Source organism: Sus scrofa, chromosome 2, assembly GCF_000003025.6.
Source record: "Sus scrofa isolate TJ Tabasco breed Duroc chromosome 2, Sscrofa11.1, whole genome shotgun sequence".
Taxonomy (NCBI): Eukaryota; Metazoa; Chordata; class Mammalia; order Artiodactyla; family Suidae; genus Sus; species Sus scrofa.
The window spans coordinates 28,172,865-28,197,617 of NC_010444.4; the positions used below are offsets into that span (position 1 = coordinate 28,172,865).

The following is a 24,753-nucleotide window of genomic DNA, read 5'->3' on the forward strand; positions in this document are numbered from 1 at the left end:
CATAGTCTCTCTCTCCTTTTTTTTTCCAGGCCTCACTCAAGGCATATGGAGATTCTCAGGCTAAGGATCGAATTGGAGCTGTAGCCACTGGCCACAGTCATGGCAACATGGGACCCAAGCCCCATCTGCAACCTACACCACAGCTCATGGCAACTCTGAATCCTTAACCCACTGAACGAGGCCAAGGATCAAACCTGCATCCTCATGGTTAGTAGTCATATTCGTTTCTGCTGAGCCACAATTGGAACTCCCAATTCCTAGGTCTTAAGTTAATGTGTGTGGTGTCTTAAAGGAGAAAGTAATATTTCTCACTCTCTGAGAATCTAAGGATAATAGTTATAGGCTGAAACAGGGTGATTATTTTAGGATTATGAGAGATACATACTATTTGAGTAGCTCCTTGACTCTGAGGGAGAGGTTATGTAATGCTGCCAGAGTTTGTGGTATGAATAAAAATTTCAAGGTTTCTTATACTATTTAGAGAAAAATGTCTTTGCAAGTTGGAAGAATGAGTGGGAAGTTGGGTGTATGATTTCCCCTTAAAGCAGTGTCATTGATTTGCCCTCCCGATAATTTTTCCCTTTATTTTCTTAGCTAGTTCAGGATTTCTTTTTCCCAGTGTCTTTTCTGCTTATAATAAGTATTTACAGGTGTTTCTATCAGGAGGCATTCTCTTCTGGTGCTTAATGACTGGATTGGGATTGTTAAATTGTTTTATCTGTAAGGTCATTAGTTTATTCTTCTTTTGATCTAAGGCTTTTTGAAGATTCGGATTTGGAAATCTAGTAAGGGGGCAATTTCCCATTCCAGTTTTTCTTGCGTATTAAATATCTTATTTCTTGTTTTAAGGCTGTTCACAAAAATTTGGGAGAGAGCTGGAGATCACATCTACTTCAGAATCTTCTCCTCGAAGAATCTATCCCTGAAGTCTCCTATAGATTTATTCTTCCTATGCTTGCAGGAGTGGATTAGAGTCTTATATTTTCACAGGAAAGCTTTGAGCAATAAGCTCTGAAAGATTTTATCCAACATCTACAGCTTCCCTAAATGTCTTGTATGCTATGCAGTTGGGATTTCCTAAATCATTCTTGGGATCTTTTCACTTTGCCGTTTCTGTTCGTTTGTTCTTTCTTCCTTTCTTCCTTCCCTCCTTTCCTCCTTCCCTCCTTTCCTCCTTCCTTTCTTTCTTTCTTTCTTTCTTTCTTTCTTTCTTTCTTTCTTTCTTTCTTTCTTTCTTTCTTTCTTTCTTTCTTTCTTTCTTTCCTTCCTTCCTTCCTTCCTTCCTTCCTTCCTTCTTTCTTTCTTTCTTTCTTTCTTTCTTTCTTTCTTTCTTTCTTTCGCACTTGAGAATATGAACCAATTGATACAGACCCGAGAACTAGCAGTATTATTTTTTAAATTAGTTATGGGAATTAAAACATTTTAAAGTAATTGCTAACATCAGGAAAAATAAAATGTTATATGAGAATAAAGATATAATCATGATATACTATCTGACTCAGCATTGAATAAAAATTGCATAGTTGTAAGAGTATAACTACTGACTATTGATTTAAGCACAATTTTTCTGTAACTGTTGGAAGAATAAAGGGAGGAAATGTAGGATAATGGTTGTGTAAGAAAGCTAATCTCCTTGCTATCATAATAGGAGGTCAGGGAGATAAATTTTTTAAATCGATAAATTAATATATATTTAGAAACATGGAGTAAAATAACAAACATTTGTAAGTGGCCACTTCTAGAGCTACTATTTTAAATTATGAGACTAACTTGATAAAAAATAGAAGAAAAATTCATCTTGAAATCTGAAGGGCAGGACACACATCTTCTACCAAAAAAAAAGGTGGGGGAGAATGGAATCATATATATAGTTTTTTTTTTTTTTCAAAAATGCCCTGTGGTAGTTTTGGTTTTGTAAAAAATATATTTCCATGAATTTAAAGAGTCATGTGTTGGAGTTCCTGCTATGGCACAGTGGGTTAAGAATTTTTTTTTTTTTTTTTTGTCTTTTTGTCTTTTTTGTTGTTGTTGTTGCTATCTCTTGGGCCGCTTCCGCGGCATATGGAGGTTCCCAGGCTAGGGGTTGAATCGGAGCTGTAGCCACCGGCCTACGCCAGAGCCACAGCAGCGCGGGATCCGAGCCGCGTCTGCAACCTACACCACAGCTCACGGCAACGCTGGATCGTTAACCCACTGAGCAAGGGCAGGGACTGAACCCGCGACCTCATGGTTCCTAGTCGGATTCGTTAACCACTGCACCACGACGGGAACTCCGGGAACTCCGGGTTAAGAATTTAATTGCAGTGGATTGGGTCACTTTGGAGGTATGGGTTCCTTCCCCCCCCTCCACTCCCGGCACAGTGGGTTAAAGGGTCTGACATTGACACAGCTGTGGCATAGACTGCAGCTCTGGCTTGGATTCAGTCCCTGGCCCAAGAACTTCCATGTGCTGCAGGTGCAGATGTTAAAAAAAAAAAAAAATCATATGTTGCCATGTAAACATTTGTGCTTAGATAATAAAATTGGTTTCTTTGGAAACTCAGAGACTGTAGTCTGCTTGAATACTAGGACTGTTGAAATATTTTATTTTATTTTATTTGTCTTTTTGCCTTTTCTAGGGCCGCTCCCTTGGCATATGGAGGTTCCCAAGCTAGGGATCTAATCGGAGCTGTAGCCACCGGCCTACGCCACAGCCACAGCAACATGGGATCCGACCCACATCTGCAACCTACACCACAGCTCACGGCAACGCCGGATCCTTAACCCACTGAGCAAGGCCAGGGATCGAACCTGCAACCTCATGGTTCCTAGTCGGATTCTTTAACCACTGAACCACAACGGGAACTCCAGGACTGTTGATTTTAATAACTTGATGAAAGATATTTTCTTGAAGGAAACTTTGGAGTAAGCTATATTCAGAGTTTAAAATTTTAAAAAACAATATGTTTTATCATGAAAAAGAAATTGAGAGCAAAATTATCGTATGCCAAATCCATAACAGTTAAAAAATTATTAAATTGTCCTGAGTTGTGTCTCATGAATGTAAAGTAATATGTGCAATAAATGTTAACTTTTATTTAAATTGTGAACATTTGGAAGAGTTGCTAGCATTCATATTTTAACTTTTCATAATTTTTAAAATAGGAAACTCTTCAGAATCAAAAGGAAACCTTATCAAAGCAACACAAAGAAGCAATGGCAGTTTTTAAAAAGCAGGTAAATTTCATAAGGACAGAAAAATACTAGTTTTAAATATTGCACTTTTCTCATGAATGTTATGACAAATTATTCTCCATAATCATTGAAGACAAAAAGAATATTATTGGAAACAGGAAATGAATAAGGTTATTTTGGATCATAACTGATAGTAAAGAATGTAATGTTGTAGAATGATTTAATTAAAGAGAATAATTGGGAAGATGATTTGCTTGGCTATATATTTTCATTTGTCCTAAATAAAATGTTAGTGATATGTGTGTTCTTGCACTTTCTCTCCCTTCTTCTCTTTCTCTTTAATTAGTGTGTCCTGGGAGCTTATTTTTCCATATCACTCCTTTCTTCATGCCAGAATTATAACATTAGTGAAAAGCTGAGATGCAAGTAGGGAAATATAAGGATGAAGAGGTGTGATTATCATGCATTTCCATAAATATTAACCTTCAGCAACTGAGAAAGATTAGTAGAAAATGGAAAGAACAAAAGTATTTTAAAGAAAATAGCAACTCCTCCCATTTTTTTGTATTCTATAGCTCCTCTTTACTACCTCAAATTTTTATTCAGTCTCTAGTTAGAAAATGTAAGTATAAGAAATGTGCCTATGTAAAATATAACTCTGGAAGTGCTTTTCCTTATAGCTATGCCAGTGTCATCGTTTTTTCTTCCTTTTTCCTTCTCTCTTTTTTGTTTTCATCTCCATACAAGTGTGTGTGTGTTTAGAAAGAAATGCATAAAAAGTAAACTTACATAACCTAAATCACTAGTGGGGTGAGGTTATTGATAATTTATACTATAGTGTGGATTTCTTTAAGCAGACGATTAACTTCTTCCGTATAGTCTGAAATTGGCTTTACCTAAGTTATGGGAGTTTTAACTGAAGGGTGAAGAAGCAGAAACCAAATGTACTGCATAATATTTATTCTTTAGGAGAGAGTAAGTCTATGTCTCTGTTTCCCCAAGGGACTCTGGGCAAGATAAGAATATCCAGGTATCTGGAGGGTAGAGGAGAAAGTGCTATTGCATCTACCCCGCCCTCTTGTTATTCTGTTTTAAAAAAAATTTTGTTTCTTTTCCTCTTCTTTTTTTTTTTTTCCTGAAGAAAATATCCTTGAATGTAAGTGAGGACCATGGGAAGTGAGATGAAGAAATTTCAAAGAAAAATTTTATTTCTTGACAACTTTGCCTAGTATCTTTGTGTTGCTTGGAATATTAGTTTGCTTGGCAAGTTCACTCTAGTTTTTCTGTTTACAAAGTCATTATTTATTTATTAGACCGCCACATACATTTTTTAAAATTGTCAAAAAACACTGTCAATGCAGATATAAGTGAGTATCAATTTCACAAAAGTGTATCTTCAGAAAATGTTATATGTTATTATTTACGAGTAGATGGAAAATATTGAAACATTTAAGAAAGAAAACTAGAGGGAAAAACTAAATTTTCAAGGATGATTGGTGCTCTGATCATGTGATTAAATTGTTCATTCCCTTTGATGACTGGCTTCCCATATCTTTCATTATTTATTTTCTCAGTGTAAAAGTAGCATGATCACATTTATTAAGTTCAAACAATATGGACATGTAAAACACATCTGTAGTCTCACTAGACCAGTGTAAATCAGTAGTAACATTTCACCTGTATTTTAATTTTTAAAATTCTTTATCAGTTGCAAATGAAGATATGTGCCTTGGAAGAAGAAAAGGTATTTATTAATTTTTTAATAATTTGAAGCATAGCTAAATGCATTTAATTATCAGTTCACGGTAATAGAAAGGAGCACTAGTAATAAACAAATGGAAACTATTCTTGAAATTTTAGAAACAGACAGGACCCAAGGGAATGTGTTACTTGAGCTCTAACTGTTTGACAGTTGAGAGTACTGAGGCCTAGTAAGATATAAATGACTCAGCTGAAGCTGAAGATTCCATTTTGAAGTGGCAGGGTTGGGTGTAGAACCCAGATCTATTCAGCCCCTAAATCGATGCTCTCTCCACTTTGCTGCAATATTAAGTATAGTATATTTTTAGTGCCTTTTCGATGAAATTACTTTCTTTAAAAAAAAGATTTGCATGTACATGAAGACCAGTAGGAAAAGAGTGTACAATTCTAAACAATCCTAGAAATTCATCTGGCAGTAAATATTTTCTCCAGCTATTTAATATTTAATGCATATTTTTATTATATCAAAGGATATGTCATTTATAATATTAATAATTTATATTTTTAGCAAGACCTTTTAAAATTTTCTCATATTCTTAGAAGGTAAAGATACTTGTGTCTTATTATTAGAATATCTTTATTCTATCATATGAAATTAAATGAACATATAGTGTCCATAAGTTCTCAGGAATACTGTGTTGATAACATGATTTATTGTTATAATGAGATTTTCCATTTCATGATATTTGTGAGCTTATATAGATCTTATTGTAATTTTTTGATATTTTGAAATCATTAAAGATGTAGATTTTAGTACAGATATAAGTTTAAAGTCTGTGAAGTATTAGGTTTAAAGTAGAGACTTTGGTTATCAAGCTCTTAAGTTTTCCCCATTCATAATGTCTTTTATTTTGGAAAGCACTGAAATATACTTTTTTATTTAAAGGGAAAATATCAACTTGCTACAGAAATAAAAGAAAAAGAAATAGAAGGATTGAAGGAAACATTAAAGGGATTACAGGTAAAGAAACTTTATATTGCTTGAAAGGTAATTTGGCATTTTAGCAGTGTATCGGTAAAACACCCGTAAGTAAACATGTAATCTAGCAAAGTAAAGCTGACAAAAATTCATATATCATATTCTGTGTAATTTAATACTTTTTTCCTGAGAGCCTTCAATTTCAAATTAGAATGTTTGCTTCATCCTTTATCTTAAAAAGAAATGTTGGAGTTCCTGCTGTGGTGCAGTGGTTTAAAATCCCCACTGTGGTGGCTCAGGTTGCTACAGAGGTTCGGGTTCAATCCCTAGCCCAGGGAGGTGGGTTAAAGGATCCAAGTGGGTTAACAGATCCAGCATTACCACAGCCATGGTATAGGTTGCAGTTGTGACTCGGTTCTGATCCTTGGCCTGGAAATATGGAATATGGGTACATGTAGATATCCAGTTTTTCAAACACCATTTTTTGAAGATTATCTTTTCCCTATTATGTGTTCTTGGTGTCCTTGTCAAAGATTTGTTGGCTACTTACATGTAGATATATTTCTGGGCTTCCTATTTTGTTCCATTGGTTGGTATGTTTCTTTCTTTCTTTTTTTTTTTTTTTTTTTGGTCAGTAAGTATCATGCTGCTTTGATCACTGTAGCTTTGAAATACATTTTAGAATCGGGAAGTGTGAAGTATTCAGTTTTGTTTATCTTGCTCAAGATTGCTTTGGCATCTTTTGTGTTGCTACACAAATTTTAGGGCTTTTTAAAAAATTTCCTTAGAAGCTGACATGATTTTGATAGGGATTGCACTGAATCTGTAGATCACTTTGGGTAATACAGACATTTAAACATATTAATTTTTCCATCTGTAAACACAGGATGCCTTTATATCTATATGTCTTTTAAAACTTCTTTTGTCAATATTTAATAATATTTAGTGTATAAGCCTTTACCACATTGGTTAAAGTTATTTCTAAATGTCTTATTCTTTTTGTTACTATTGTGCATGGGATTATTTCAATTTTCCTTTCAAATAGTTTGTTGTTTGTGTGTAGAAATGTGACTGATTTTTGTATGTTGATTTTGTATCCTGCAATTTTACTGAATTTATTTATTAGTTCTAACAATTTGTTGTTGTTTTGTCTTTAGGGTTTTCTACATGTATGACTGTGTTATATTCAAATAGCCTTTAGGGTTTTCTACATGTATGATTGCGTTATCTTCAAACAGAAGTAATCTTTTTCCTTTGTGATTTGGATGCCTTTTATTACTTTTTCTTTTCTCATTGCTCTGGCTAGGACTTCTAGTACTCTGTTGGATGCAAATGGTGAGAATGGGCACTCTTGCCTTAGACTGAATTGATTATGGTGATGACTATGGGTTTTATTTTTTTAAATATATGGCCTTATTGTGCTGAGGTATGTTTCTTAAATATTTATTTTGTTGAGAGTTTTTAATCATGGATGGATGTTGAATTTTGTCAAATGTTTTTTCTGCATCTATTGAGATGAACATGTGTTTTTTTTTTTTTTCCATTCTGTTAATGTGGTGTATCACATTGATTGATGTACATATGTTGGACCATCCTTTTAGCCAAGGAATTGAATCCCACTGGTAATGGTTAATGATTCTTTTAATGTGCTGTTGAATTCAGCTTGCTAGAATTTTATTGAAGATTTTTGTATCTACGTTCATCAGGGATATTGGCCTCCCTTTTTTTTTTTTTCCTATCAAAAAAAATTTATGGCCATGCTCACAACATATGGAAGTTCCCAGGCTGGGGATTAAATCCAGGCCTTAACTGCGACCTACACCACAGCCACAGCAACACCGGATCCTTTAATCCTCTTCACAGGGCTGGGGATCAGACCTGCTCCTCCACAGCTAGCCAAGCTGCTGCAGTCGGATTCTTTTTTTTTTTTGTCTTTTTAGGGCTGCACCTGCGGCATTTGGAGGTTCCCAGGCTAGGGGCCTAATTGGACCTGTAGCGCTGGCCTACACCACAGCCACAGCAGCATGGGATCCAAGCTGCGTCTGCAGCCTAAACCACAGCTCACGGGCAATGCTGGATCCTCAACCCACTGAGCGAGGCCTGGGATCGAACCCACATCCTCATGGTTCCTAGTCGGATTCATTAACTACTGAGCCACGATGGGAACTCCAGCAGTCGATTCTTAACCCACTGTGCCATGGTGGGAAGTCCTGGCCTGCAGTGTTCTTTTCTTTTAGTATCTTTGTCAGGTTTTGTTGTCAGAATGACCCTGGCCTCATAAAATGAGATTGGAAGCATGCTCCGTTCTGTATCTTGGAAGAATTTAAGAAGGATTCGTGGGGTGTTTTTTGTTTGTTTGTTTATTTGTTTGTCTTTTTAGGGCCACACCCACAGCCTATGGAGGTTCCCAGGCTAGGGGTCTAATCAGAGCTGTAGCTGCTGGCCTGTGCCAGAGCCACAGCAACACCAGATCTGAGCCACACCTGTGACCTACACCACAGCTCATAGCAATGCCAGATTCCCTAACCCACTGAGGGAGGCCAGGGATTGAACCTGCAACCTCATGGTTCCTAGTTGGATTTGTTTCTGCTGCGCCACAATGGGAACTCCAATTTTTTTCTTTTTTCTTTTTTTTAAGGGATTTGTATTAAATCTTCTTTGAATATTTGGTAGAATTCATCCATGAAGCCATCTAGTCCTGGGCTTTTCTTTGCTGGGAAATTTTAAAGTATCCTTATTTGCTATTGGTATGTTCAAGCTTTCTATTTTGTCTGCAGTTTTTGTAGGTTGTGTGTCTTTAGGAATTTATTAATGTTTTCTAAATTACCTGATTTGTTGGCATGTAATTGTTCATAATAGTCTTTTATGATCCTTTTTATTTCTGAGGCATACATTGTAATGTCTCCTTTTTCATATAATTTTACTTATTTAAGTCTTCTCTCTTTTTTTTTAGTCCAGCTAAGGGTTTGTCAGTTTTGCTTATTCTTCCAAAAAGTCAACTCTTAATTTTGTTAATTTTTTCAATTGTTTTTGTAGGCATTTATTACTATGAAATTTCCTATTAGTATTGCTTTTGGTGCACCACTTAAGTTTTGGTATGTTGTGCTATTTTCATTTGTCCTCAGATACTTTAAAAATTCTCCTTTAAAAAAAAAACACAATGAATATTCAAGAGTTTGTTTGTTTAGTTTCTATGCATTTGTGAATTTTCCTGTTTTCTTACTGTTGTTGATTTCTAATTTTATTACACTGTGGGCAGAGAATATACTTGGAATGATTTTGATCTTCTTAAATTTAAAATATTTTGGTGCCCTATCACATAAAAGTTGACTTTTCTGGGATAGACCATATAATAAACATATGATCTATCCTGGAGACTGTTCTGTCTATGCTTGAGAAGAAAGTGCTCTTTTGTTGGGTGGAAAATTCTGTACATATCTGTTAGGTCCATTTAATCTGTAGTGATGTTCAAGTCAACTATTTCTTTATTGATGTTCTATATGGATGTTCTCTTATTGAAAGGATATTGAAGTCTCCTACTATTTTTGTATTTTTGTCTATTTCTCTATTCAGACATGCTATTTGCTTTGTATATTCAAGTGCTCTGATACTGGATGCATATATATTTGTTATATCTTCCTGTTGAATTGACTCTTTAGCATGGTATAATGACCTTCTTTGTCTCTAGAGGCAGTTTTGACCTTATCTAAGTTTAGCCACTCCTACTTTCTTTTGGTTACTCTGGCATATTTTTTTCATCCCTTTACTTTCAGTCTATGTGTGTCCTTCTACAGTAAATCTCTTATAGAATTATATCGCTGGACCTTGTTTTTTATTCATTTAGCCACTCTATGCCTTTTTAATGGAGAGTTTAATTACATTTAAAGTAATTATTGATAGGTGTATAGTTACTGTTGTCATTTTTCTTGATTGCTTTCTGATTTAGTTGTTTTTTACATCACTCCTCCTTATCTTTTGTTATTTGATTTTTTATAGTGAATTTAATTAATTAATTTATTTTTTTTTCCTGCTGTGCAGCATGGGGATCAAGTTACTCTTACATGTATACATTTTTTTCCCCACCCTTTGTTCTGTTGCAATATGAGTATCTAGACATAGTTCTCAATGCTACTCAGCAGAATCTCCTTGTATATCTATTCTAAGTTGTATCTAATAACCCCAAGCTCCTGATCCCTCCCACTCCCTCCCTCTCCAGTCGGGCAGCCACAAGTCTATTCTCCAAGTCCATGATTTTCTTTTCTGTGGAGATGTTCATTTGTGCTGGATATTAGATTCCAGTTATAAGTGATATCATATGGTATTTGTCTTTGTCTTTCTGACTAATTTCATTCAGTATGAGAGTCTTTAGTTCCATCCATGTTGCTGCAAATGGCATTATGTCATTCTTTTTTATGGCTGAGTAGTATTCCATTGTGTATATATACCACATTTTCCTAATCCAATCATCTGTTGATGGACCTTTGGGTTGTTTCCATGTCCTGGCTATTGTGAATAGTGCTGCAATGAACCTGTGGGTTTTAAAAATTGTGTCTTTATCTTTTGATGGTGTTCTATAAATCTTAGAGGCTTTATTCACTCTCTTTCCTTTTCTGACTGGATAGTTTAAAATAATCTGTCTTTGAGCTTTGGGTTCACTGTTTTTTCCCCTTCTGTTTGATTGTGCTATTGAAACTATTACCTTTTTCATTTCATTCATTGTATTTTTAAGCTCTAGAATTTCTTTTTGGTTCTTTTGATTTCTGTCTCTTCATTGAACTTCTGATTTTATTCATGTATTATTTTCCTGATTTTGTTGAGTTTTCTGTCTGTATTGTGATTGGTTGAACTTCTCTAAAATAATTATTTTGATTCTTTGTCAGGTAGTTCACAGATCTCCATTTCTTTGGGGTCAGTTACTGGAAATTTATAATGTTCCTTTGGTGGCGTCATGTTTCCTTGAATTTTTTGGTATACCTTTTAGGCTTTTGTTGGTGTTTATGCATTTGAAGAAGTGATCTCTTTCAGAGTTTTTGGACTAGCTCTGGCAGGTATAAAACTTGACCTACTGGTGGGTGGAGGATGCTGGCTGGATGTGGTATGCAGTGGTGCCACATGTCGTGCTAGGTCTAGCAGCTCTGGCTTTGTGGGGAAGCAGTGGTGCCTCTGGCTCCAAGAAAGGGCGCAGTGGCCTGAGCTCCAGACAGCTCCATTAGTTTGGGTAGGTTTAGACATTAGCAAAGATTGTGAGGGTTCTTGGCGATGAAGGTTGCTGGTGTCCACAGTAGTGATGAGGGCTGCTGAAGTCCTTGGTAGTAAAGGCTACTGATGTCTTCCTGCTCTACTTTTTTCCCACAGGGGGGAAGTTGTGGCTGAGGGCATTTATTTTGGTTCTAAGCTAGTGCGTGAACCTAGAGGATGGAATGGCACAGGTGAAATACTTTTCTGTTCAGATATCCTTGTTTTTTGGTGCTCTACTGGGTTGCTGTAGCTTCTTAATCGTACTACAGAGCTCTTCCATATTCGTAGGTACTTGTTAAATCATGTATGTGTGTTGGCAGGAAAGGGGGAAGGAGAAGAGCTGGGACCTCCTGATATCTTTCTGGTATCACTCCCATGAATTCTTTATATTTCTTAGAAATAAGCCCTTTATGTTTGTGCTGTGGCCTTCAGATGGTTTTTACAGTTTGCCATTTGTATTTTGATTTTGTTCATTTGGTTTTTTGTTTAATATTTGCTATAAATTATTTATTTTTCTTTCATGGGTTTTGGAGTTTGTCATGGTTAGAAAGGCATTCACATCTCCAAAGTTACAAAAGGACTTGCCCTTGCTTTCTTTTATTACATCTATGTACTCAAATTTTATATTGAATCTTTGATCATTTGAAGTTTATCTTTGTAGCAGTTATGAGATGAAGCTAAGTCTATATTTTTCAGATTGTTATTCAGTTGTCTTAACATTATTTAAATTCTCTTTTGATATATTAAGCAATTTTTATTTTGAATTTCTTTTGTTACTTCAATGTACCAAACTAAATAAAAATTAAATAAAATGTCAGTGAGTTCCAAGAAGAATGTTTTCACTAAAAAGAAATGCATGGATTTTGTGCCTCAGATTGGATGAATAAGAGGCTGGACAATATTAATGATATAGTAAAGAATCCTTGTATCTTGTTTCAAGATGAAAGGCAGAAAGTGATTAGAAACTCCAGAGAAAACAGATTACTCTAAGGCATAAAGTACATTAAAATCTGGGATGGCTTGGGGCAATTTATGGATTATAGGAAGAGAGAAGATATTTAGGTCCTGACTGTAGTAAAATCATCCTTCACGTAATATACAGAACTAATAGAGGAGGAAATGTAGTATTAACACCCTATTTGGCTCTGCATTAAACAATATCTACGTTAATTGTAATAACATAAACACTGTTGACTTCCATTTTTTAGAATCAACCCATAAGCAAAGTGGAGAAGACAATTATGGTCACAGAACAAAACTTAAATGTTACTAACCTTGTTGATAAAAAAGTAAAGGTGTAGTTAAGATGAAGTTGATGGTGATACCCAGTTGATGGAAGATAAATAGAGGATTAAGTCTACTATTTAAAGTTTATATAGTTATAAAGTTTAGTGGTTCTTATCATACCTCAGATATCCAGTTCAAAATGACCCCTGTAGGTAAATTTTTTTCTTGTTTCTTTTTTCCTTTTGGCCTTGCCTGCAGCACGAATTCCCAAGGGACTGAACTTGCCCCACTGCAGCTACCCAAGCCACAGCATTGACAATGCTGGATCCTTAGCCCACTAAGCCACCAGGGAACTCCTAAACTTTTTTCTTACTATTTAGAGAAATTAAAAAATAGTTCTTATAATTGAATAAATAGAAATTACCATTATAACTATTATAAAAGACTCACTGATGTGTTTTCTTTTTTCTTTTTTTTTTTTTATTGTCTTTTTAGGGCCGCACCTACAGCATATGGAGGTTCCCAAGCTAGGGGTCCAATCAGAGCTACAGCTGCTGGCCTAGACCACTGCTCACAGCTTGGGATCCGAGCCATGTCTGCAAACTACACCACAGCTCACAGCAACACTGGATCCTTAACCCACTGAGCAAGGCCAGGGATCGAACCCGCAACCTCATGGTTACCAGTCGGGTTTGTTAACCACTGAGCCACTATGAGAACTCCTGATGTGTTTTCTTACAGTGTCTTGAATTAGGTATAACTTATCTCTTATTTATGGATAAATCTTAGGAAAATTATTATTTTTTTTCCTACTAAAAATATGTCATTTTTGTTAAAAGTGCTTTGTTCTTTTAGCACTTTTTCATAAATTGCTTTATTTGATGCCACTCATGCATGTTTAATTATCTGGTTAATGTAATGAGTATTTTCAAAGCAAAAGACATTTCTTCATATGGCTGACCCTCTGTGAAAGAGCTGTAGGATTTGTTTTGCTTTGTTCAACCTGTGACATAGTACAGGTGATGTGTATGTTACTTCAGGGTCTGCTGAACATGCTATACAAACAGTGTAGAACAATGAAGATGTTTCTAGTGTTTCCCCCTCAAGTTAAAGAAACAAAGTTCCTGTTCACTTATGGATCTGATATAAATCTCCTAGGTAAAGGAAGCCCTCAGCCTCTTAACCATCATGTAGCAAAATCCCTCCCTCTTTTACTTAGGTTGCAACTTTTTTCCTTTCATAAGGCCATGCCTACCATGTGCTACATAGCAGGAATAAGAAATTAGGTAGTTCCTTTTCTTGAAAAGGTTATAGCCAAGTGACTGTTTCTTCTTGAATTCCAAAACAAAATGAACACACACAACTCCATGACACACCAAAAACTTAATTATTTTGCTTTAATGGATTCTTTGAGTATGTTTAATTTCTATTTAAAGTGGTACTTTGTTACCTGATTTTGAAGGGGTTGGATATAACAGAGCAACCTGATTATATCTAAGTTACCTGAGAAATTAAATTGTTTGTATAAACAATATGCGCAGAGGGCTAAATAGATTTTGATGAGTGTCCTGTAGATTTTAAGTAAATTGTTTGTGCCTGTTAACGACTTATTATATAGTCCTGTGGTAAGACTCTTTGTCTTCCTGAGCCTCAGTTTTCCTTTAGGTAAATGAGGAAATTGACATACACCAGCATTTCCCACACAAGAACATTTTGTAAAGCAAAAACACATCCACTTTCTCTACTCTGGATAGCAGAATAAAAAAGTTTGGGAAAGGTCTTTATTCACCTTCCAGAAGAGGCATGAATAAAGAGAGCATAGATACAAGGTGGTAAAAACTGGATTGGGAGTAATGGGATAGATGACCTCTAAGATTTTCAGCTCTAATGCTCTGTGATACCATGTTATCAAATTTTAAACTTACTGAATTATAAATTAAGACATTAATTCCTTTCATAGAACTGAAGCCTATTTAGTGTATAATGTATTGTTTCTATTACTGAATCCTTAACTTTTTAGGCCTTACCTAACCACAGTGATAAAAGGGAACTAAATTCCTGGAGCTTTGGCTGTGTACATTTATGTATAAGGAATTCTTTGACATTTGGATAATTTTGTAGTTTAGAGATCATAAATTTACAGAGATGTTAGAAATACAATACAAAGAATTAATTTTCCTAAGTGATTTAAAAGTAATATGCCAATCTGATGCCCTATCACCCCAAATACTGTAATATCTTTCTTACAAGCAAGGACATTCTCCTACAAAACTGTATCACAACCATCAAAATCAGGAAGTTAACACTGATACATCATTGCAATCTAATTCTCATGCCTCATTCAGTTTTTACCAGTTGTCCTAACAAGGGCTTTTATAGAAAAAGGATCCAGTTTAGAATCTTATGCTGAGCTTCGGTGTCATATCTCTTTAATCTCTTTCATTCTAGAACACTTCCCCAGTCTTTGCTTGATTTTTATGACTTTGAAACTCTTGAAGATTACAGACCAGTTCTTTTGTAGAATGTCCCTCAATTTCTGTTTGTATGATATTTCCTCATGAATAGAGTTAATGTATGCATTTTTGGCGGGAATATTATAGAAATAAGGCCTTATTCCTATAATTGAATCCTATCAAATAGCTGATGATTTCAGTTTGTCTTACTATTGGTAATGTTCACTTTGATCCTTAAGGTAGTATCTGACAAGTTTCTCCACTGGAAAGTTACTCTTTTCCTCCTTTCTTTTTTTCTTCTTTTTAAAAATCTTTTTTGGCTTCACCTGTGGCATGTGGAAGTTCCTGGGCCAGGGATAAAATTCAAGCTGCAGCTGTGACCTATACCACAGCTGTGGCAGTGCTGGATCCTTAATCTACTACACTGGGCCAGAGATCGAACCCTTGCCACCACAGAGACCACAACTGGATGATTAACCCACTGTGCCACAGTAGTAACTCCCTCTTTTCCTCTTTCTAATCAGGGTATTTTATAGGTATTTTGAAGTTATATAAATGTTCTATTTCTTACCATTTAATTAATATTGTTATAGGCTCATAGTTCTAACTTTATTAATGGATTAAAAGCTATGACTGTCATTATTTATTTTGATGCTCAATACCATTAGTTTGGCCAATTGGGGGTCCATTCAGGCTGATTTCTGAGTCTTTTCGACATGTCTTCATCATTCTTTTAGCATTTTCCTGCTCTTAGGTGAAAACAAAATGTGCCAGGGATCACATTATAGTTTACCTAACCTTGCCTGGAATAAAACATTTCTCCATGTTTCCCTGGTTCCTCTTAGTGGAAAATGCACTTGGTGATTCAGACACTAGGATCTGGACACTATTACACTCACTACTATTGGGGTGTCACTGGTCTCAGATCCTCTCAGTGGACAGAGCTAGAGGATTTAGTGTATGTATTTATATACACACAAATATATAAACACTCATTTATACTATGTTTTTCTCTATCTATGTATGTCAATATGTCTATATATAAATTCACATTACTTTCAATTCTAACCCAAAACTATACATTTCTTTTCTCTTACAGTAAGAAATAAGACATTCTTTCTTCTTAATGTATTTACTTATTTGATAAATTACCTAGTTTTATGACCAGGCCATCATTCTGTTGCTCCTTCCTTCCTGACATGGGTGCCTTTTCCCTGCTTCAACTCTTACACCTGAGTTGCTCTTTTTTCAACACTGCCCACTGAGCATCCTGTTCACCTTTTGACTCCTTACAGTAGACTGACCTTTCTCCCATGGGGACATCCTCTTTCCCCCATTCCAGCCTGATACCTGTTCTGAATGCTGCCACCATGACCTCTTCATCTCATTCCCCACCTAATGGACTTGGGACTGGATTATTCAGGAAGGGGAGAAGTTAAGTATTTTTAATGTAGTATTTAAAGGATTTTATCCCCAAATAATATATATCCAGTTAATGGAAAAAATGGAAAAATAGATTTGTTCTAAACAAAAGTTTTTAGTCAACTTTTTGTATAGTTTTCCATAAAGTTAGGGGTTAACTCTAACTAGTTATATGTGCTTTATCTTTGAAATGCCTTCTATAGTTAATACATTAATGTTAGTATAGTTTTTTCTGTATCGATATTATAAGTCAATTTTATGTGATTTCACAATGAAAAATAATTATATATAGAACATCCATAAAAAGATTTCATGTCAAACTAGTTGTGTTACTTTCACATTTGACTTGTATGTCATAAGAATGCAGGTACATGGCAGTTTTTTAAGTTGGGCAGTCCTCTATAGAGGTGTTGATAAAATAAGCTGTGAATCATGGTTCAGAAAGTGTAAAATACAGAGACATCAATGTTTGAAGAACAGTGACCTGAAAGAATTTGGTAAATTTGTTCTATGTGTATCAGTTTTATCTTTGGCTAATGGTAGCTGTATTAGTGAGGATTCACCAGTTAAACAAAACCAATAAAATAGGTAGGTAGGTAGTTAGATAGATTGACAGAGCTAGAGAGAGAGATATGGGATATATATATATATGTGTATACGGGATACACACACACACACACATATATATATATATATATATGTATGTATGTATCTCCTCTCTTTTATATATAGATAGAAAGAGAGAGAGATTTATTACGAGGAACTGGCTCACACAATCATACAGTTATGGAAGCAGAGAAATGACATCATCTATTGTCTGAAAGCTGGAGATATAATTCCAGTCTGAATCCCAAGGCCTGAAAGACAGGAGAATCCATGGTGTAAATTCCAGTCCAGGGAGTTCTTGCTGTGACTCAGTGGAAATGAATCTGACTAGGATCCATGAGGATGCAAGTTGGATCCCTGGCCTCGCTCAGTGGGTTAAGGATCTGGCATTGCTGAGAGCTGTGGTGTGGGTCACAAATGTGACTTGGATCTGGTATTGCTGTGGCATAGGCCAGAGGCTGCGGCTCCAATTAGACCCCTGGCCTGGGCACTTCCATATGCCATGGGCGTGGCCCTAAAAAAAAAAATTCCATTTCAAAAGCAGGTGAAAATCAGTGTTCCAGCTCAATCAGGCAGACAGGTAGAAAACAGGGTGACTTCATCCTTTGTCTGCCTTTTGTTCTATTCAGGTCCTCAACAGATTGGATGAGGCCCACTCACATTGGAGAGGGTAATTACTTTATTGAGTCCACTGCTTCAAATGCTAATCTCATCTAGAAAACCCCTCACAGACACACTCATAAATAATGTTTAATCTGGGCACCCCTTGGCCCAGCCAAGTTGACATATTAACCGTCACAGTAGCAGATAATAAATTCAAGATTAGATTGAAAGTGTTCTGAATTTTGTCTTTTTTTCCCTTTTTTTTTTTAATGACCTCTACCTTTTTAGTTTTGTTTTGTCTGTATACCTTAAAAAATACTCTGATTTCGTCCAGTCTCATTTCTTTAAAATGAGATCTGCATGCAGAGGGCTTCCAAATGTGTATCTCCAGACCCAAATCCAGCTTGGATTGACTGTTGGATGTCTAAAAGACATCTCAAACTTGATGTGCTCAAAACTAAGTTCCTAAAATCTCTTCCCCCTGAAAACTCACTTGTCTTTTATTTTTTTGTTAATTATAACTCCCTTCTTCCTGCTGCAGAGTTTTTTCAGCTTTTCCCTCAAGAGTATATCCAGAATCCGACCACTTCTCACTACATCCATTACTAACACCCTAGACCTCTTTCATGATCTTCTTTCATCTGCATTGCAGTATTTATTAAGCGTTTTTCCTGCTTCCACTTCTGTTCTCCCTCAGTTTTCACTTAGAGTGATCCTTCTAAAAAGTAAGTCACGCTGTGTCACATTTGTGCTTGGAACTCTTCAGTGGCTTCCTGTCTCATTCAGTGTAAATCATTATCACGTGCTACAAGACCTACAGTGATTTGGCCCTACCTCTCCTCGTTTCGCCTACTCTTCTCTCAACCCATCTTTTCTGTTCTTCCCCTTGCTTACTAAACTCTTCCAACCACATGGGCTTCCTGCTGTTCTTGAATATGCCAGACATTTTCCCACCTCAAGGCCTTTGCACTTGCTGGAGTATTCTTCCTCGATTTCTATCAAATGTTTGCTCAAAAGTTTCTCTCTCAGGACTTTCCTGGCCATCCTATGTAATCCCCTTCCTGAATTTATTATTTTTATTAGAGTCTATTGATATATAATAGACCATATATTTTAACTTATTTATGTTGCTTGTTGTCTACATTCCCTAGACTTTAATCTGGATAGGATTTTTTTGTCTAATATTGTACCCCCAATGTTTACATTCGTGCTGTACTTATAGTAAGCAGTCAGTATTTGTTGAAGAAATGAATGACATATAATCCATTTCACCAAAATGAGATAAATTATCAGCTTGTTCAAGGCAGTATGCTAAAAAATTTATTTCATAGGAAATATGAGGTAATTAGTGAACTTTTGTTTAGATTTTAGCAAATATTGGGTGAGTTTAAATAAAATAAGCATACATGGCTAGTTGGACTTTAACTTGGTCCACACTCTGAAGGACTATGTGTGTAATTGGAATTGTTAAAAGTCTATAAAAATGAGCAAGTCTTAGGAGTTCTGCTTCTTGTAATTTATTCTGCTGAAATGAATAACTACAGAGTTTTCTTGATCCCACATGTTTATTTCAGAATTCTTAGGTAAATCTACAAAAATGAGAGTGATTTGATAAACTGTGGTATAAAGTTAAACAGTGGAATACTGTGTAGGCATTAAAAATTTGTAGATTAATTTGTGATAGAAAAGTATTTACTGTATATTAAGTAAAAGTAAGTTACAAAATAGTACATATATTATTATTCTACCCTCCCCACTCGCTTTTAAAGTATAAATACATGGAAAAATATATGGAAGTACTGCTGTATTAATTTGTGTTGTTATTTCTGGGTTGTGAGATGATTTGTTTGAAACAATGTTTTTCCCCTGTGCTTAATGTATTTTTTCAGATTTTCTTCAATGAAGAGCTAATATTAAGTGGCAAACTCTCCTAGAGTCTCTTGCTGTCCTTCTTGCTTTATTTTTCTCCATAGTAGTTGTCACTCTCTAACTTCTGTACTTTTTATTTATATGTGTTTACCACCACCCCCACTAGATAGAAAGCTTGTTAAGGACATGGGCTTTGTTTAATTCACTGTCCTATTTCAGGATCCTAGGAAAGTGGTTGGCCTGTGGTAGGTGTTCCATAACTATATGTTGAATCAATAAATGAATGTATTTTTTTAAAGGAAGAAAGTTATGGTAAATAACATTTTGAAAATATGAAACTGGAAAAAACTAGTGCATAAAGTATAAATATCACATTTTATAGAATATGATTTTAACATCAAGAGGAATTTGTAGCAATTAACTAAAGAACTTTAATGAGAACTTTTATTTTTTCAAGGTTTCTGAATATTCTTTACAGAAGAAAGTGAGTGAAATGGTAAGGAAATTTCAAAATATACACCCACCTACCCCAGAATAGTATACAGTGTACACAATATTTTTGTCAATATTAATGGGAAATTTATAGTTAAAAAAAAAGTTGAAAACAGATATTAATATCCCCTTTAAAGGGCTGAATTATAGTTTAAGATATAGTTTGAATGAATTTATTTCACAAATTTATTTTCAGATTACATATGTCTACGTATTAAAAAATGAATTTAACACAATTCCTAAATTATAAATAGAAGTCTTACATCAAAATCGAACCATAGGAAGTTCCCCTCTGGCACAGTGGGTTAAGGTGTTGCTGCAGCTGTGACACAGGCTGCAACTGTGGCTAGGGTTCAATCCCTGCCCTGGGAATTTCCACATGCCTTGAGTGTGGCCAAAAAAAAAAAAAAAAAAAAAATTGAATCACAAGTGAAAACAACAAAACTCTGAAGCTCCTTACTTTAATGATGTCTTTTCTAGGTATTTTTATAAACATGTAGTTATTGCTTATAGCCTGAAAAGTTGAAATAATATGAAGTAGCATTTGAATATTACACCTGGGATATGGTACTCATCCTTTGTCATTCAACAAGTGTTTATTTGTTGTGCATTCCTCTTCTATAATTTATTAAAAATTAATATTTGCATTTTGCATCATAACATTTTGTGAAATATTTACTTTGGTATTCTCTCTATATATCCCTATTTGATTCAGAAAATTTTCTCTCTCTCTCTCTCTCTTTTTTTTTTTTTTTTTAGGGCCACGGCTATGGCATATGGAGGTTCCCAGGCTAGGGGTCCAATTGGAGCTGTAGCTGCCAGCCTATACCAGAGCCACAGCAATGCAAGATCCTAGCTGCATCTGTAGCCCACTGAACGAGGCCAGTGATCGAACCCAAAACCTCATGGTTCCTAGTCGGATTCGTTTCTGCTGCACCATGAAGGGAATTCCTCTCTCTCTCTCTCTCTTTTTTTTTTATTACTCAAATGAATTTATCACATCTGTAATTGTATAATGATCATAAAAATCTGATTTCACAGGATTTCCATCCCACAGCCCAAGCACACACCCCCACCCCCCAAAGTGTCTCTTCCGGAGACCATAAGTTTTTCAATGTCTGTGAGTCAGCATCTCTTCTGCAAAGAAGTTCAGTCTGTTCTTTTTTCAGATTCCACATGTCAGTGAAAGCATTTGATGTTGGTGTCTCATTGTATGGCTGACTTCACTTAGCATGATAATTTCTAGGTCCATCCATGTTGCTAAAAATGCCGGTATTTCATTCTTTTTAATGGCTGAGCAATATTCTATTGTGTATATGTACCACATCTTCTTGATCCACTCCTCTGTTGATGGACATTTAGGTTGTTTCCATATTTTGGCTATTGTATCCTCTCTATATTTTTGATTGAGCAAATTTCTCCCATATTCACTTTATTTTCAGAGGGCTTCTTGGGTGGGTTTATGTATTTCAATCTTCCTTCTTTGGAGCAGACCGTAAGGCAAGTAAAATTAATTTTTTAGTGGGGTTAATATGTTATATCTATGAGAAGTAAGAAATGAGAGATCACTCCTTATGACATTACACAAAAATATAAAGTCAGTATTTTGCTTCTTGAAATGTTTTGGTGTGTTAGAAAATAAATAGGCCATAGAAAGATTGCTAAGCCTGATTAAATAAAAGATGTGAAAATTCTGTTGCCGTTCAACTGGAAAGACTAAAGATAATATTGTCACACTATTTTAAACTATGATTTTAATTAAGGAGCTGAAAAACTAGATTCTGGTTTAGCTTTAAGTATCATGACATTTGTACTGAAAGTCATCTTCAACGCTACAGTGGTTTTACACAAAATATAGTGAAATTGAATAATGTACCCTCTGACCTGGGAGATAAAGCTACAAGTTAAAGATCAAAGGCAACATAAAATGTGTTTTATTTTATTCCACTTTAAAGTTTCATCAAACAGATACTTAAAATATTAAGAAAACATGGAAACATGCAGTATACTTACAGTTTCTGGTCACTTTTGAGCATTTTCTTATTATGAATTTAGCCTCTTAAGAACCTACTAGAATAATAGTGAATTGTAGTTAACAATATTTTTCTGACAATTCAGAGCATTAAATAAATCACTTTCCAGTAAAATAATTTTACATATTTATATGTACACAATATTTTAATGCCAATTCTGACAGAATACTTTATGTATTTTAGATGATTGATTTGAAAGTTAAAAATAATCTTTTGCCTAAATATTCTTACATTATTATTTTTACACTATTCTCATATAACCTTTTCTTTATTCAAAGTACTATATGATATTCAATTAATTTTATTCAAATCAGCATATTATTCTTCTATGTTATATGACTCTTTGTGCAAGATAGGAAACAAAATGGTCACTTGTGTCAAGGCAGGACTTTGGGGAGCAATTGATAAAGTGTTCCTAAAGAAATAGTTTTTAGAATAGTATTAAGACACTTTTTTTTTTGGTCTTTTTAGGGCCATGGAGGGCTTGTGGAGGTTCCCTGGCTAGGAGCTGAATTGGAGCCACAGCTGCCAGCCTACACCATAGCCACAGCAGTGTGGCATCCGAGCCATGTCTGTGACCTACACCACAGCTCGCAGCAATGCTGGATCCTTAACTCACTGAGCAAGGCCAGGGATTGAACCTGTGTCCTCATGGATGCTAGTCAGATTCATTTCCACTGAGCCACACAGGAATTCCTCCAATATTAGGACACTTTTAAAGAAGTTCATGATCTTCTGTCGGTGAGCTCTTATTAACTACTAGTAAATTTCTGCTTGTGGGAATTCAATAAGGTGATGTTCATGTAGAGGTGGTAGGTTTCTAGATAAATTAACACAATTATGAATAAAAAGATTTATTTATCTCTAACAGTACCCAAACATTCTCTTGAATAAATGATCACATTAATCATTACCAATAAAAATAATGCAATAAAATATGATAAAAATAAACTATAGAACATCAGATTAACTGACTTGGTCATTAATAAAAATCCTTCCTGTTGTGTTCCCCTGATTACTGTACAGATGACTATGTTGTATAACTTAGCAGCTAATAGAGCTTAATGAATGAAGTAAAAACTTAGCCAACCATCTCTTAAGTTATATTTTCTTTTTTTGTATATCACTTTCCCCTAAGGAAAAGTTGTAAAGATTTATTTTTCTTAATTAAATTAAAACAAAATTTCAGTTTTGAAGGTTTTCTTCATATTTTCTTTCAGAAAATATTCATTTTTTTAGACTGAAGACTTCTCTAGAAGTAATCTTTATGATTATAATATTATGTACACTTGTAAACACAAAATATATGTGACTTCAGTTTTTTTAAGTAGTGCATGCCTTATATTGTGGCTGAAAAATGAAAGTATCCTAAGAAAGATGCCATAGATTCTTAAAAAATGAGTTTTATAACCCATTAATTTATTTTGGGTTCATATTGAAGAAATATAAAGTTGCAAAAATAGAAATGAAGAATATATGAGTTTGTTTTGGGGTTTTGAATCTTTTTCTCTAAAATTCACTTATAATGAACTAATTGTTTTAAGGAAAATTAATTTTATTTCTAAAAGTGTTCAAATCAGTCTCTATAAGGTAATAAGAAAGGGAGGAAATAAGCAGCTGTGCCTTCTGTTAGTAAATATAGTTCTAAAGAGTCGTGTGTAAATGTTATTTTAAAATTATTCCCATTTAGGAGTTCCCACTGTGGTGCAATGGGATTTGTGCTGTCTTGGGAGCCCAGGGTCACAGGTTTGATCCCCAGCCTGGCGCAGTGGGTTAAGAATTTGGCATTACCACAGCCACTGCTTGGGTTGCAACTGTGGCTGAGGTCGCAACTGTGGCTCAGATCTGATCCCTGGCCCTATAACTCCGTATGCCATGCGTGGCCCCAAAAGGATAAAAATAAAGTTATTCCTATTTTAAATGCCTGAAGAGGCTTCTAAGTAAAGTTTTAGACCACACACACATACGCACACACACACCCTACTCGTAATTATGCATGTGCTATAATCTTGATTTTCAAAGATTGTTTGTTTAAAATGAGGTACATATGTATTTGGAAAACAATGAATCCTGACACTGTTTTTTTGTGGACAGAGGGTTTGCATTTAGTAGTAAAATTGAATAAAAGAGAAAATAACTTGAACTAATTCACAGAAGTTAAAAGAGCGAAAACACTATCTATTTAGCTATTTCTTAGTAATTTCAATAAAATAATCTTTATTATGGTATAGTATATAATTTTAAAGTTATAATAACACCATAAATTTATTTGTATTATTCTTTATAATGTTCTTAGGTTTCTTAAACAGGTGTTACCAATCTGCTTTTTGTTGTTGCTTCCCAAAGAATTTAAACTATTTGCTGACAGCCATGCAGTTAGTGGCAAACTCCCCTCTTCACTCTCATTATCAAAACTGAATCAGGGCAGCCAACTAGGTTCATATATCAACAGTCCCATATGGGCCTGAATGGGCTAATGAGCTATAGCTATATGTGCCCATATGATTTGTAAGTCTTTATAGCATTTATCATGGCCATTGAATAGGCTAATATATTTGAAAATCACAATTCTGTCATTGAAACAAATGAAACCATTCAACTTTGGTTTCAAGCAAAGGATGTTGGAATAGAGTATATCACAAACTACTCTAATGTGTATAGAGCTCTGTATAGGTAGTGAATACCTATGAACTCACTTTGATCTTTCTGCATTTTTAGTCAACAAGATAACTTTGCAGGCATTGACAGTATTAATATATGTTAATATGTATTGGACAGTTTTCTCATAAGGGCTATATAAAAATCGATTTGAAGGGAGTTCCTGTTGTGGCTCAGCAGTAACGAATCTGACGAATATCCATGAGGACACGGTTCGATCCCTGGCCTCACTCAGTGGGTTAAGGATCCAGTGTTGCCATTAGCTGTCATGTAGGTTGCAGATGCAGCTTGGATCTAG

General features: G+C 35.1%; 1 protein-coding gene across 1 annotated transcript in view; it reads left to right on the top strand.

The window, feature by feature from the left end:
• The window catches only part of CCDC73 (coiled-coil domain containing 73), a 164,448-nt gene that overhangs the window by 79,218 nt on the left and 60,477 nt on the right, over positions 1 to 24,753 (top strand). Inside the window, exons 5-8 of the mRNA XM_021083216.1 lie at positions 3,145 to 3,216; positions 4,883 to 4,918; positions 5,822 to 5,896; positions 19,730 to 19,768. Of these exons, the coding sequence (XP_020938875.1) occupies positions 3,145 to 3,216; positions 4,883 to 4,918; positions 5,822 to 5,896; positions 19,730 to 19,768 (222 nt within the window). The remainder of the gene's footprint in view (positions 1 to 3,144; positions 3,217 to 4,882; positions 4,919 to 5,821; positions 5,897 to 19,729; positions 19,769 to 24,753) is intronic.